The sequence below is a fragment of the Mustela nigripes genome, chromosome 13 (genome assembly GCF_022355385.1).
Source record: "Mustela nigripes isolate SB6536 chromosome 13, MUSNIG.SB6536, whole genome shotgun sequence".
In the NCBI taxonomy this organism is placed as follows: Eukaryota; Metazoa; Chordata; class Mammalia; order Carnivora; family Mustelidae; genus Mustela; species Mustela nigripes.
This window is the reverse complement of record NC_081569.1, coordinates 47042124-47054338: the sequence shown is the minus strand read 5'-3', so window position 1 is coordinate 47054338 and position 12215 is coordinate 47042124. Positions and strand designations below refer to the sequence as shown.

The window sequence follows — 12215 nt, the reverse complement described above, 5'->3', positions numbered from 1 at the left end:
GGAGATCAGTGTAAGATCTTGTCACATTCTGAAATTCTCGGATCCCATGAAGAAGCAGACAGCACCCATGAAAACCAAAAGGATACAGTGGAAGGGCTCCCAGACCACAGAGCCCCACTGGGGAGAGAAGATGGCAAAGTGGCCACCTGGAAGTCAGATTGGGCGCCAAATTCATGACTTCAAAGTTCAGTTCTATTTCTGGGCAAAGCCGATTATTTAAAAGTCACAAAAGAGTCATGGTCCCCAGTTACTGAACTAAAAATGACTAGTTTCTGTATATAATTCTATATATTATGTTTGTGATTGTGAATGATAAATTGTAAGTCGAAAAAGAAAGACTGTAAAGGAAGGCTCTTGTGGGATCAGAGAAGTAATTCATTTTAGTCCTATCTGGTGTGAGACATGAGACATGGTCATATATTTTCAGAGTTACATAGGTAAATCCCTAAAGTACTTCCTGGAAATATAACTAATACTAATATTACCTTGCTCTTGTTTACCCTCTTATATTTTTCAAAGTGTCCTTGTAGGCATTAGCTCATCTGAGCATGACAACTCCCTACCCCAGCAGTCTAGAAAATGTCCTGTGATGTGCCAAGTTCCTCAGAGGCATATGCCAGCTGACCTTGGGGGCAGAGATCTTAAAATGTAATGATTTCCAGCCTCAGACTGGCTCCCAGTCATCTCAAAGGGATACACGAAATTCTCAACCCCGATTTCATTACCTGGTCTCTGCACGATCTCCATCCTGACACACCACTCCTCTCCTCTACCCCTCTGCCCTCTCATTTCTACCTTTCCCTCCCGGTGCTCCTTTAAAAGTCACCTAGGGAAATTCTTCAAATGGGAGGGAGACGAAAAGAACAGTAGTAGTAGTGGTTCCCTACTGAATTTAAGTCCTGGAAGGCTACTTCATACAACATACTGCTTCAGACCTTTTTCTTTTACCAGATGAGTCTCCTTTTGACTGGAACGCCTGGAAGGTTCGTCCCCATCCTTTTAGCCTAGGAGCCTCCACTGAGGCATTGTCCACTCTGTGAAACCTTCACAGCTTCCAAAAGTGAGCTGACCTCTTCCTCTTGACGTCAGAGTGTACCACCTCCCGTAGGGTGCCTTTTGCATCAAGTGCCATGTGTTTGTTTTGTACTTATCTCTCCACTAGACTAGCCTCTTCGAGGGCAGGGACCACATCTGTTTCATGTTTGTACTTCCAGTGCTCAGTGCCAGGGCACAGTCCCTGTGATGACAAATGTGTGTCGAAGTGAACTGAGATGTACGTCATACAATAATTTAGGAGTTGCCATAAAATCAAACCAACATGGGGTTAGGGTTTTTAAAAAGACAGGGTGGGGGCGCCTGGGTGGCTCAGTGGGTTAAAGCCTCTGCTTACGGCTCAGGTTGTGATCCCGGGGTCCTGGGATCGAGCCCCCCATCAGGCTCTCTGCTCAGCAGGGAGCCTGCTTCTCCCTCTCTCTGCCTGCCTCTCTGCCTACCTGGGATCTCTGTCTGTCAAATAAATAAATAAAACCCATAAAAAAAAAAAAGACAGGGTTCATTAGCTTAGCTGGCTAACTGCATATACCTCAAATTAACAAGTAATTTATCCTTAGTGAAAAATGTCATGTTTCTAAGCTACCCATATTTTGGGCATTCCTTTTACTCCATTTTTGTTCTATTTTAGAGACATACTGGGAACCCACTTCCTACGTCTGCAATAGGCAAGTAACAAGAAATCTCTTGATAAGCATAAGATAGATAATGAGTTACATGATTCCTGGGAAGAAGCAAATGTATATAAGTGAACATCTTCCTACCACTTAAATTTTACCTCCGCCTTTCTTTTTTTTTTTTTTTAAAGAGAGGGAGAGAGAGAGAATGGGGGTGGGGGGCAGGGGCAGACAGAGAGGGGGAGAGAGAGAGAGAATCTTAAGCAGGCTCCACACCCAGCAATGAGCCCCACATGGGGCTGAGCTGAAAGCAAGAGTTGGATACTGAACTGACTGAGCCACTCAGGCGCCCCTCACCTCTGCCTTTTATGGAACATGAAATCTTATTTCTTTTTTAAAGATTTTATTTATTCATTTGGAGTGAGAATAAGCAGTGGGAGAGGCAGAGGCAGAGGGAAGAGCAGACTCCTCACTGAGCAGATGTCCGATGTGGGGCTCGATCCCAGGACCCTGGGATCATGACCTGAGCCAAAGGCAGATGCTTTGGCTCACTTTGTATGACTTTAAACATTACTATACTTTCTTCCTTCCTTTATTTATTTATTGTTTTCATGGGGCTTGAACTCATTACTCTGAGATAGAGACATGAACTGAAATCAAGAGTCAGGACACCCAACCGACTGAGCTACACAGGCACCTCTAAATATTAGTATACTTTAAATGTCTATATCCTAAATAATGAGAATAAAAATAAATTAAACATTCAATTCAACATTGAATATAAAATAATATTAAATTATCAAAATCAGAAGCATAGTCAAAGGCTTTTAAACATGAACAAAATTAAGTATAAAAACTAGAATTTTGGGGTGCCTGGGTGGCTTAGTGGGTTAAGCCTCTGCCTTTGGCTCAGGTCATGATCTCATGATCCTGGGATCAAACCCTGCATCAGGCTCTCTGTTGGCTGGGAGCCCACCCCCCCCCCTCTCTGTCTGCTGCTCTGCCTACTTGTGATCTCTCTCTCTCTCTCTTTCAAATAAATTTAAAAAATCTTTTAAAAAAATGAGCTCAAATTATATTTAAAAAACCCAAAAAACAAAAAACAAAAACCCCCTGGAATTTCAGCACTAGCTTTTGAAAAGTGTTTAATATTTTAAAATAGTTTTAAGAACATACGCTTTGTACTCCATTATGAGACAAATGCTCTATCTAGAATACAATTTATTACTACAGAATAAATGAATGTTTAAAAGACAGTCTGTCAATTGAAAACAACAACAACAACAGCACATTAAAATAGCAGGTTTCCAAGACAAGTTAAACAAAATATTTTCTCCTTGACAAGCTGCTTACATTTAAATGAAAACGGGGCAAATTTGGTCAATAATATGGATTGTATATAATAAAAAAGACCTTAGATCATGTTAATATAAGGATCAGAAAGCAGTAAGTTCAATTAAACCCACCCAATTATTTAGCAAACTTTCAGATACAGCAAATAAATTAATCTGTTTTAAATGAAAGTGCTCAGATAAGTAGCTTTTTGACCTAAGTTTCAGCAGCAGCAATCACAGCAAAGCAAGAATCTGCTGAAGCAAGGCAAAGCCCCCATATCAAACAAATGGTATTAGTAATCAAAAAGCATTTGCAAAACATATTTCCTTGGTTAGTAGCAGGGGGGTTCTGAGCAAACGCCACCTACAGCTTCCCTCATACTTTGATAGATGATGCGCAGGGAACCAACACACATTCCTTTTACCCACAAACGACCGGGGTATCCTGCTTTTAAAAGCAGGGTATTTCATTTCTGTACTATCTTAGGAAAAAGGCCAGTCATTATACTATTAAGAATGCATGTCTTTCACTTTTAAAATCTTCTATTATCCACTTACGTTGAACTTGTATTGGGATTTAAGAATGCCTCTTTATTGAGACAAGTAATACGTCATCATTTTGTTCAGCTAACAGGCCTGACAGACCTTGTCTCCTTCAGTTAAGATCAGCAGATCTCTATTTCGTACATTTGGTGGCAAAAGCTAGCAGAATAAATGAGAATTAGCCAATTGGTAGCAAAGGTTTTTAATCCCAAAGATCCGGACTTTCCTTCTACCTTAGCCTTAATTATTCTATTTGGCCAGATGATGGTATGTTCTTTTCAAGAAAAATGATCTCTACATATTGCAATAATTTATCTGAATGCCATTCTTATGTATTTTTAACAAATAACGTCGCCATTCACTATATCTCTTATGTTTTTGATCCTTTTCACTACTTATCATCTTCTTTATTTGAAGCAGATTTTTAACAGATAATCTTGATCGTTACAACAATATCTTGCTTGCATTTTATTCAAATAATTCTTAAAAACAGCTTAAAAAGCCGTTTGGAATAACATCAAGCTTGCCATCAATCAAACGAAAAAATTCCGCTGGCGGTTGTATAAACATCAGATCAAGTCTGATGTCTTCAAGGATTTCAGAGTGAACCATAAAAAACTCCATTAACTTCTGACAAAGAATGCAAATTAATCACAACATGGGGTGAAATGAAATTAAAGGCTCTTTTCTAATCAATGACAAGGCGGGATGAAATATTTGTTACTCTCTCTGCACTCAGACTGCCTGGGATGTTTGCGCTTCCCTCGCGAAGCCCCAAATGCAAGGTGTGAGCACAGATTCACCCGCAGTTGCCGTACGGCCCTCCTGCCCCCCCCAGAGCTATCTGCTTACCAGTCGTGGGGATTCACAAAACACACTAATCATCTGAATCTCAGGTGCATCCAATTTGTTATTCACACTCTCCCATGCCAGTGAAAAGCCTGGCGCAGACAGATGCACCGGGAACCCTAAATGACAGTTTTGGCCTCCGGAAGTACGATCACTACCACAAAATCTAGTACAGCCTCCAGGTGAAATGTCTGCAGCTCCATATGGAGCAGGGAAAATTAACAACAAGATGAAAATCACGGCAGCAGCGGGGAGTCGGAAGTTTTGAAAAAAAAAATGAAATTTAAAGATGAAGAAAGAGAAGTAATAAATTAATGGGGTGTGAAAACATTCAAAGCTTTACAATACCAGGGGCACTATTTGCTCAGATTTTTTTCCTTTTTTTAACTTCAGGTCATTTTGATGTAATTTATTAACCAAGATCAGGAATTGTAGCCAAAAGAACAACAACATTTGTATACACACAAAAGTATTTTAAATACATTTGTATCTGAGTTATCTTCACTTTCCTGTGGCATCCTGCTTACCAAATTTCCAAATGCCAGGGCTGGCGCGTCCCCTGAGAAGAAGGCTCCTTAATGGATTCACTACCGGCTTAATGCAGGGCACCATTGTAAAGTTTGAATGAAGGATGACAATTTTTAGCAGGCAATCTTTTTCATTTCTCCTAAATTATGGCATCATTAAACAAACCATTGCCTACCATCATGTTTTTTAAGTCAACTGAATTTGGATCTAAAAGATGAACTATGCACAGCTCCAGTCCTTGTCCAGACCTGAGCATCTTTCCAGATTACTGATAATGCTCAACTTTTCAAGAAGTGGAGATACTTTCTGGTGGCGAGACGTTTAAAAACACAATTCTTCATGATCCTATTGCTTCGCAGTCACCCAGAATTTCATGGCACTGGGGTCGGGGAGAGCTCTGGAGCCCTCCAGACCCTTGGATCACTCTGCTAAACACACAGTAGGAAAAGCACTAGGGCTCTAGGGAACGGCCTGTCATCATCTACCATGGCATGGCCCCCGATGTTTGGCATTTCTCATCCACAAAAGAGGGCCCCTGGAGTGGAAAAGGCAAACCAGGAGAAGGGCTTGGAGGGACTCAGGGGGAAGAAGAAGGGTGGCATGAACAGCCAACCGCATTCAGAGTCCACAGAGCCCAGGCATTTGGTTAGCTGCCTGCAAGTCCTAGGCCTGCCCGCACCAACTCAGCCCCGAGGCAAGGGGCCTCACCTGTCCAGGCCTCAGTCTTCTCACCTGGAGGCTGGGAATAACAGTCCCTGTGAGGGGGATAGACAGCCTGAGTCAGATACAGGAAGTGATCTGAAGCTCGATGTCAGAAAGGTGAATGGGAGACATTGCTGTTTCTCTATCGTAAGTTGTAGTAACACGGCTGTGCACTTGAACTTTTTTCCCATAGAGTCCTAAACTGCATGCCAATGAGGCTATGCAACTTTAAGGCCTTAAAGGGAAGAAAACTAGACAGTGCTTCCCAATAACAAGTAAAAACCCAACTCACAAAACAATAGAGTTCCTACAGAACGATCATCTCAACAAAAAAATCCAGTCATTTGATCTTTATGGTGGCCCCAGGCCACCAATCTCCCTGATACATTCCTGACACCCTTCCCTCATCTGCATCCCCACTGGATACAGTGTGTCGCCGGCAGGAAGAGGCACTGCTAACGACACTGTCAGCTGCACTGATGCTGGGCCGGTGGAGGGACAAGTCTCCAAGCGGGCCTCTCCTCCCTGCTTTCTTCTTGGCTCAGGCCTTGCTCTGCTCTGGCCGCAGCTGGCAGGTTGCTGAGCACATCCTTTCTGCGAACTTTGGTTGACGATGAGAAATTCTGTTCTGTGCTTTGAGTTCAAAGTAGCCATGTCCTGGGATTGTTCTCAGCCCTGGACAGAAGGGATGCAAAACTCTGTGATCATGAGCACCTATGAAAGGTTTTCATGTGTTCAAGGACCAGACCAGTGGGTGACAATTAGGATGAAGCAGTCAGTCCTTGGCTAGGTGAACAGAACTCTGCTTTGACTGGATGGCTGTTTCTAAAGTAGTTAGTTTCCTATCACTCGCGGTATTCAAGCAGAGTGTAGATGACTGCTTCCAGAATATGGCACAGAGGTTTGATTCGATGTCTGTGATTCACTCCTGCCTACTACACTTGGGATTCCATGGAAACAACCCCACTACGGTTCAACACTGAGCAAATCGAACATTCCGAATGCCCCATTTATGGAGGGGACGCCATCTCACAGAGTGGGGGGTTCACGTGAGATACGAGGGGCCAAAAAGAAGGTATTATTCATAATCCAGTGTCTGGAATACTATGAAAATAAACATTGTTCCTCATGTACTTTGAGAACAAAGTGAAGGGCATGAAATACATCAATACAATACCCTTTCCCAGTCTCCAGTCTGTCGTGCAACACCAGTAAAATAAATGCCAACTCAACCAAACGTCACTGCTGATTCTAGCCAACGAAGCACACAAACTTCCGTTGAAAGATCTGGGAAATAGGCCTAATGGCATCAAAGCTGCTTCTATTATTTCAAATAAAAGTCCCAGTTTGGTGACAATATTCTAACACGATTCAAGGAATACGGCTTTCCCCCCACTCTGGCATCAAGGTTATTACTAACTAGGGAGTCCAGCACATTAGAATTTTCCAGCTTGCACTTGACTGATCAAGTAAACGTATACTTAAACATTTGAGAAAACAGAACTGCAAAGGTGTACAGCCTCCTTCCCAAATTTGACCAGAGCATCCAAATGCTTCATGTGTCAAACGCAACAGCTATCTGCATCTTAGACTCATCTCTTATCGAAGCTCACTGGTTAATTACTCGACACATTAGGAATCTCAAGAACATAGCTATGTTCTCAATCTCTGGCACTTTTATGAGATGGCTTACAAGTTTTTTACTAAGCCTTCTCAGAGAGAAGACACGTAACAGGGTCTCTGCATTTGCAAAATTTTAGGGGATTGCATAAATTGGTCGAACAGTGAATTGTTTAAAAATTACTGACAGAATAAGAGGCTTACCAAGATAAATATTCTAATGAGCTATAAATCCTGAAAATGTGATTTTAATTTGATGGGCTACCTAGAGCTAAGCAGCAAGGCTGTATACACTAAAATCTGACTAAATGCTAGCATGCATGCCAAGTGATTACATTTTAGATTTTCTCTTTAAGGAAAAGATTATGTTTAAACAAAGAAGCCTACAAATTTGACAAGCAAGTGTAACACTCTTGAACCTAATAACTTAGACAATTTCTCTCCCACTCATCCGATGGCTTTAAGTATAAAAGAAAAAGGATACAAAAGACACATTTCAGCAAGTGAAGGGTCTTTAAATGTCCACATGGGTACCGGGAGAATTTGCTTAAAACAGCTTATAAAGATGGTAGAGTGAATGAGCCCCATCCTATTATTCAATAACCATGTTTGTGATGCATCTGCATAATCTAACCATGCATAAATTAGTATGTGTAATACAACACTTATTTGCATAATAATAGCAAGTTAATAGATGCTTAAAGAGCAGAGACCAACACCACCTTTAAATCAGACATGCCTCCAGGCACTTTGGCCTGTACAGACCAAGATGCCAGAAAAACAGTGAGCACCAACCGGAGGAAAACAGTCAATCCGTGCATTTTTCATCCTTCTAGAGATTTCACTTATTTCGCTCGGCACACACAAGGGAATCATTTTCCAACCACGAAACAGCTTTGTATTTTAAGTGCTAGCACCCTCCTACATAAAAATCTTAAAGAAATTATAAAGATTGTCATCAACAATGGTAATATAATGGACAGTTTGTTTTCTTACAAATGTGGATAGGAAGTGGCCAATTTTTTAAAAAAACAGTATGTTCGGTATCACACCCCCATAAAATTGGGGCCTATTTGTTTAGCAAAAGTGATGATCCAGATCAGGTATTTTCACCCTTCATCTCAACCCTTTAACTGAAATAATTTTAACTGAAACCAAAAGCTCAAACAGTGTATCAAGAAAAGGCTGTGCCTCTCCTCTAACCTCAGAGTTAGCACATGGCACGGGGTTAGGATAAGGCAAAACATCACCAATGTCACACAAAGGAAGAGCACGATGATGCCTTTCAACCTTTAACAAAAAGGAAAAAAAATCTGGAGTTTAAAAAAATCAAAAATCAATAGAGACTTCTAAATGACTCCTTTAAGATATCACTTTTCAATTTAACAGGACAGATTTATTTGTATGTGGCTCAAATGTTCACAATTGTTCCCTGCACCTTCATACATAGGAATGAATGTCACAGTGGCAAACGGCAGTAATGAACAATCTTACCTGAGGATATGGAAACCTCCCAAGAGCAAGCTGGGAAAGGAAATAATATTTGTCTAGTTATAGATTTGCATGCAGGGCAGATCTCCTTAAGACAGACAAATACTCCATTTCAGAACTACACCCAGCAACTATAAAAAGCTCACAACCCTGGATGCAGAAACTAAACTACTGCTGTAATTACCTTAAAAGTTGTATTTAGAATGGACATTTTCAAAGGGCATTGTTGCATCCCTGATAAAATATTCTAATTTTCACAACTGAACATTGCGATTATGTGGTTTCTCTTAGGAACAGTACCGGCTCTACGAGCATTATTCACACATTGACCTGTATATGACAGTTTTCATCTAGACAGAGATACAAAACCGGAGGAGACCACAGGCTTTTCCTCTTGTAAGATGGAAACACCTTACTGTTCCCAGCCCACGGTTCTGTAGAGTTTTTAGTAACAAGTACACAGGAAGTGTTGTAGGAAATGGGGAATGGGCCATATGAAATAGAGAATTTTGCCACTATTTTCATCAATGTATTAGTTTTTTTGTTCATTTTCTATCCACAGGAAAAAAAGACCTACCACTACTAGGGAAGTGTCCACTTCAAGGCTGCGAAGTCGGAACTAGCAGTGTAGGTAGGAAACTGGCACCATGAATCTATAGAGTATTCCCATTTTTTTTTTCTTGATTTGTAAACTGCCATGTGTTTCTAGGCCAGTCACTTAATTGGAATTCTTGGAATTCTCATGTGTAAAAACACAATGATTCAACCAGGAACAGAGTTGATATAAAGTAATAAGAGAAAACTGACCAAATATATTGTAACATAGTTAAAGAAAATAGTGGCGAAGTTTTGCAACTTCATAATGTGGCCCACCTTCAGGCCTGAAATCCTTTCTATGTACTTGTAACTCCTTTCAAAGTAGAATCGCTGTATCAGGGAACTTTGAAGCTGGAATGAATCCAAGAGAGCAACAACCCACTTCACAGATTAGAACCCAAAAGTTCCACTGAAGAAGTTCCCACACAGTTAATCAGGAGAAGCCTGGGGCCTGACTCTAAGACTTGCAACTTAATCCAGCGTTCTTTCCATAGTTTTACATTGCTTTTCTACATCTTGAGAAGTTATGCATTTATCTGAAAAACAAGGACACTACAGAAACATTATCAAACTCTTTTGGAATTGTATTTAGAATCATTTCAAAGAACAAAAGAACACTTACTTCATTTTATTAGAACTTTATTTTATCTTGGACTTAAAATTATACCCCATCAGCTTTTTGATCATGTGAATTATTTGTTGACTAAGGTTGAAATGGCCTGTGGGTATTATCAAAACCCAAAGCCACCTTCAAAGAATAAATATTTTGTCCTTTAGTAAGAACAGACATGAAGATGCTGAGGTTAATTTTCAAAGATCTAAAACCAGTCTGAGCAAGAGCAATGTAACAGGAATAAACCATATGACCTTGTAAGGTGACTGCTTTGAAAAGGCCAACACTCATTTGGATGTATATTTATATATGTGTGTGTGTGTGTGTGTTCTGCAATGCCTAGTCAGTTTCATTACCTTGCACTCATTCTTATATGCTCAGAATTCATCGATTTTCAAGACATAAAGTTATACAACCATTATTTCACTTAGTAAATATCATTAATCAAGGGATTAGTATAAAGTATAGATAGCAAAAACATCACAAGATGGCACGATGGAGAGAAAGTGTGGAAGTTAATCAAATTCCCCTTCGGGTTTGTGTGATTATGTTTCTCGTCTACATACTGCTTTTTAAAAGATTTTATTTATCTGACAGTGAGAGAGAGCGCACAAGCAAGGGGAGTAGCAGAGTAGCAGAGGGTGAGGGAGAAGCAGACTCTCCGCCAAGCAGGAAGCCTGATGCAGGGCTCGATCCTAGGACTCTAGGATCATGACCTGAGCTGAAGGCAGCCACTTAACTGATGGAGCCACCCAGGTGCTCCTATATACTGTTTTAAATTAGAAAGGGGGGAGACGCCGCTCTCCACTCCCCCTACTCTAATCTTACCCAATATAGGCCATCCATTTGCCTTATATTTTGTTAATCAGTGGGTTTTTGGCCAATGAGAGTGCGCACATTGATTTAGGGGGAGCTGCTGTGGTCTACTATGGCAGTAATTGTAGGCAAAGCATTAGGACAAGCTGTCTTGACCTGACAGGCAGTGATAGCTCAAGAAAACCTGTCACCTGTCATCACACTCACCTGTGGATGGCAGGTTTTGCATATCCTTCCATTTGGAATTATCAAACTACCAAGAGGAGGATCTCTCATCTAAAAAAGCTAACAATGTAATGACGAATAGACAACACTTAGAGTATTTTATCTCAAGCCATTCCATAAGCACTGTGTCACTCACTCGGGTACATGGTTAATGTGTCACTGAGAATGGTGGAAGAATCTGTCCACATGGCTTACCAGCAGAACTGGCCCACAACACACAGAGTTAAAATCTAAATTAGGCCGGCAGGTACCAATATGGGATGCTGGTTTTTGTTAAAGGACAAAATAAGCAATGATAAACGGAAGGCTTAAAAAGAAGTGGCCTAAAATGAAAAATACAAATTCTTTCCACTTGAACACAAAGTCTCAAATTCTCAAGTCATTATTGTTCTCTGGCAAGGCCAGGCTACAGTCAACTTGGGAACGTGTACTCAGCTACTTGGTGCCCTCTGTCGTAACTGGCACGATGTAATAAGGAGGACCACTATCATTCATTTTCCCTATAAGACACCACCATGCACACAGAGAGACAATTCAGTGCAGTCTGGTCAGGTGGGAGTCTCTCCATACCTGTCTGCTTGGAAACAGGTGGCTGGCAGTGCTTGAACCGGTGAACTCATCATTCCTGGGACAGGCTTTGCTTTGTGTGTACTTCCCTGACATCCTACGAAATTTCAGTCCTGTCAACTACATTCCTGGGAGAACTGCGCTCACGCACCTTGCAGCTCTGACCTCTCTGGAGCCAGAGGACAGAAGATGGCTCCTTGTCCTTGACCAGAGTGGTACAACCATCATTTCCTCTCTTGCAGCCTGTCACCACCGTGCTGCTCCAGTAGCAGGCCGAGGATTCCAATTTTGCTCCAGTGCAAACTGGCAGTGGCACCATTAGGCCGGTACCAAAAGCAGTCGTTTGAAGGCCCCGGGAGAGGAAGCTGCCTTCCGTGTATGTCATGTCCTTCGAGGTTAAACCAACTGTGGTGTTTTTGTTCCCCACTATTTGTCTTGTGGCAAAATAGAAGGAAATATATAGCCAGGCCCTAGACCCCTTTTATCAAGTTCAATTAGGAGAAGGTAAGAAAGGAAAAGCTCTCTCGGCAGATATGGCTGTGTGAAGAACAGGTTCCTCGTGAGGCTGTCAAAAGTCAAAATAAACACGGAACCCTTATGAGGAAGAGGGATCACAGATGCTACGAGTGACTATTTCAGAGACAGGCGGACCTGGGGCCATTC

The 12215-nt window shown here is 41.3% G+C and overlaps 1 protein-coding gene across 3 annotated transcripts in view; it reads right to left on the bottom strand.

Annotated features, from left to right (window-relative positions):
* The window catches only part of MAP2K5 (mitogen-activated protein kinase kinase 5), a 266485-nt gene that overhangs the window by 76977 nt on the left and 177293 nt on the right, over positions 1-12215 (bottom strand). For 2 of the 3 annotated variants that reach the window (XM_059372347.1, XM_059372346.1), the window contains exon 17: positions 8738-8767. The exons of the other annotated variant lie outside the window; for it this stretch is intronic. In XM_059372347.1, coding sequence (XP_059228330.1) covers positions 8738-8767 — 30 coding nt within the window. The remainder of the gene's footprint in view (positions 1-8737; positions 8768-12215) is intronic. 3 annotated transcript variants of the gene reach the window in all.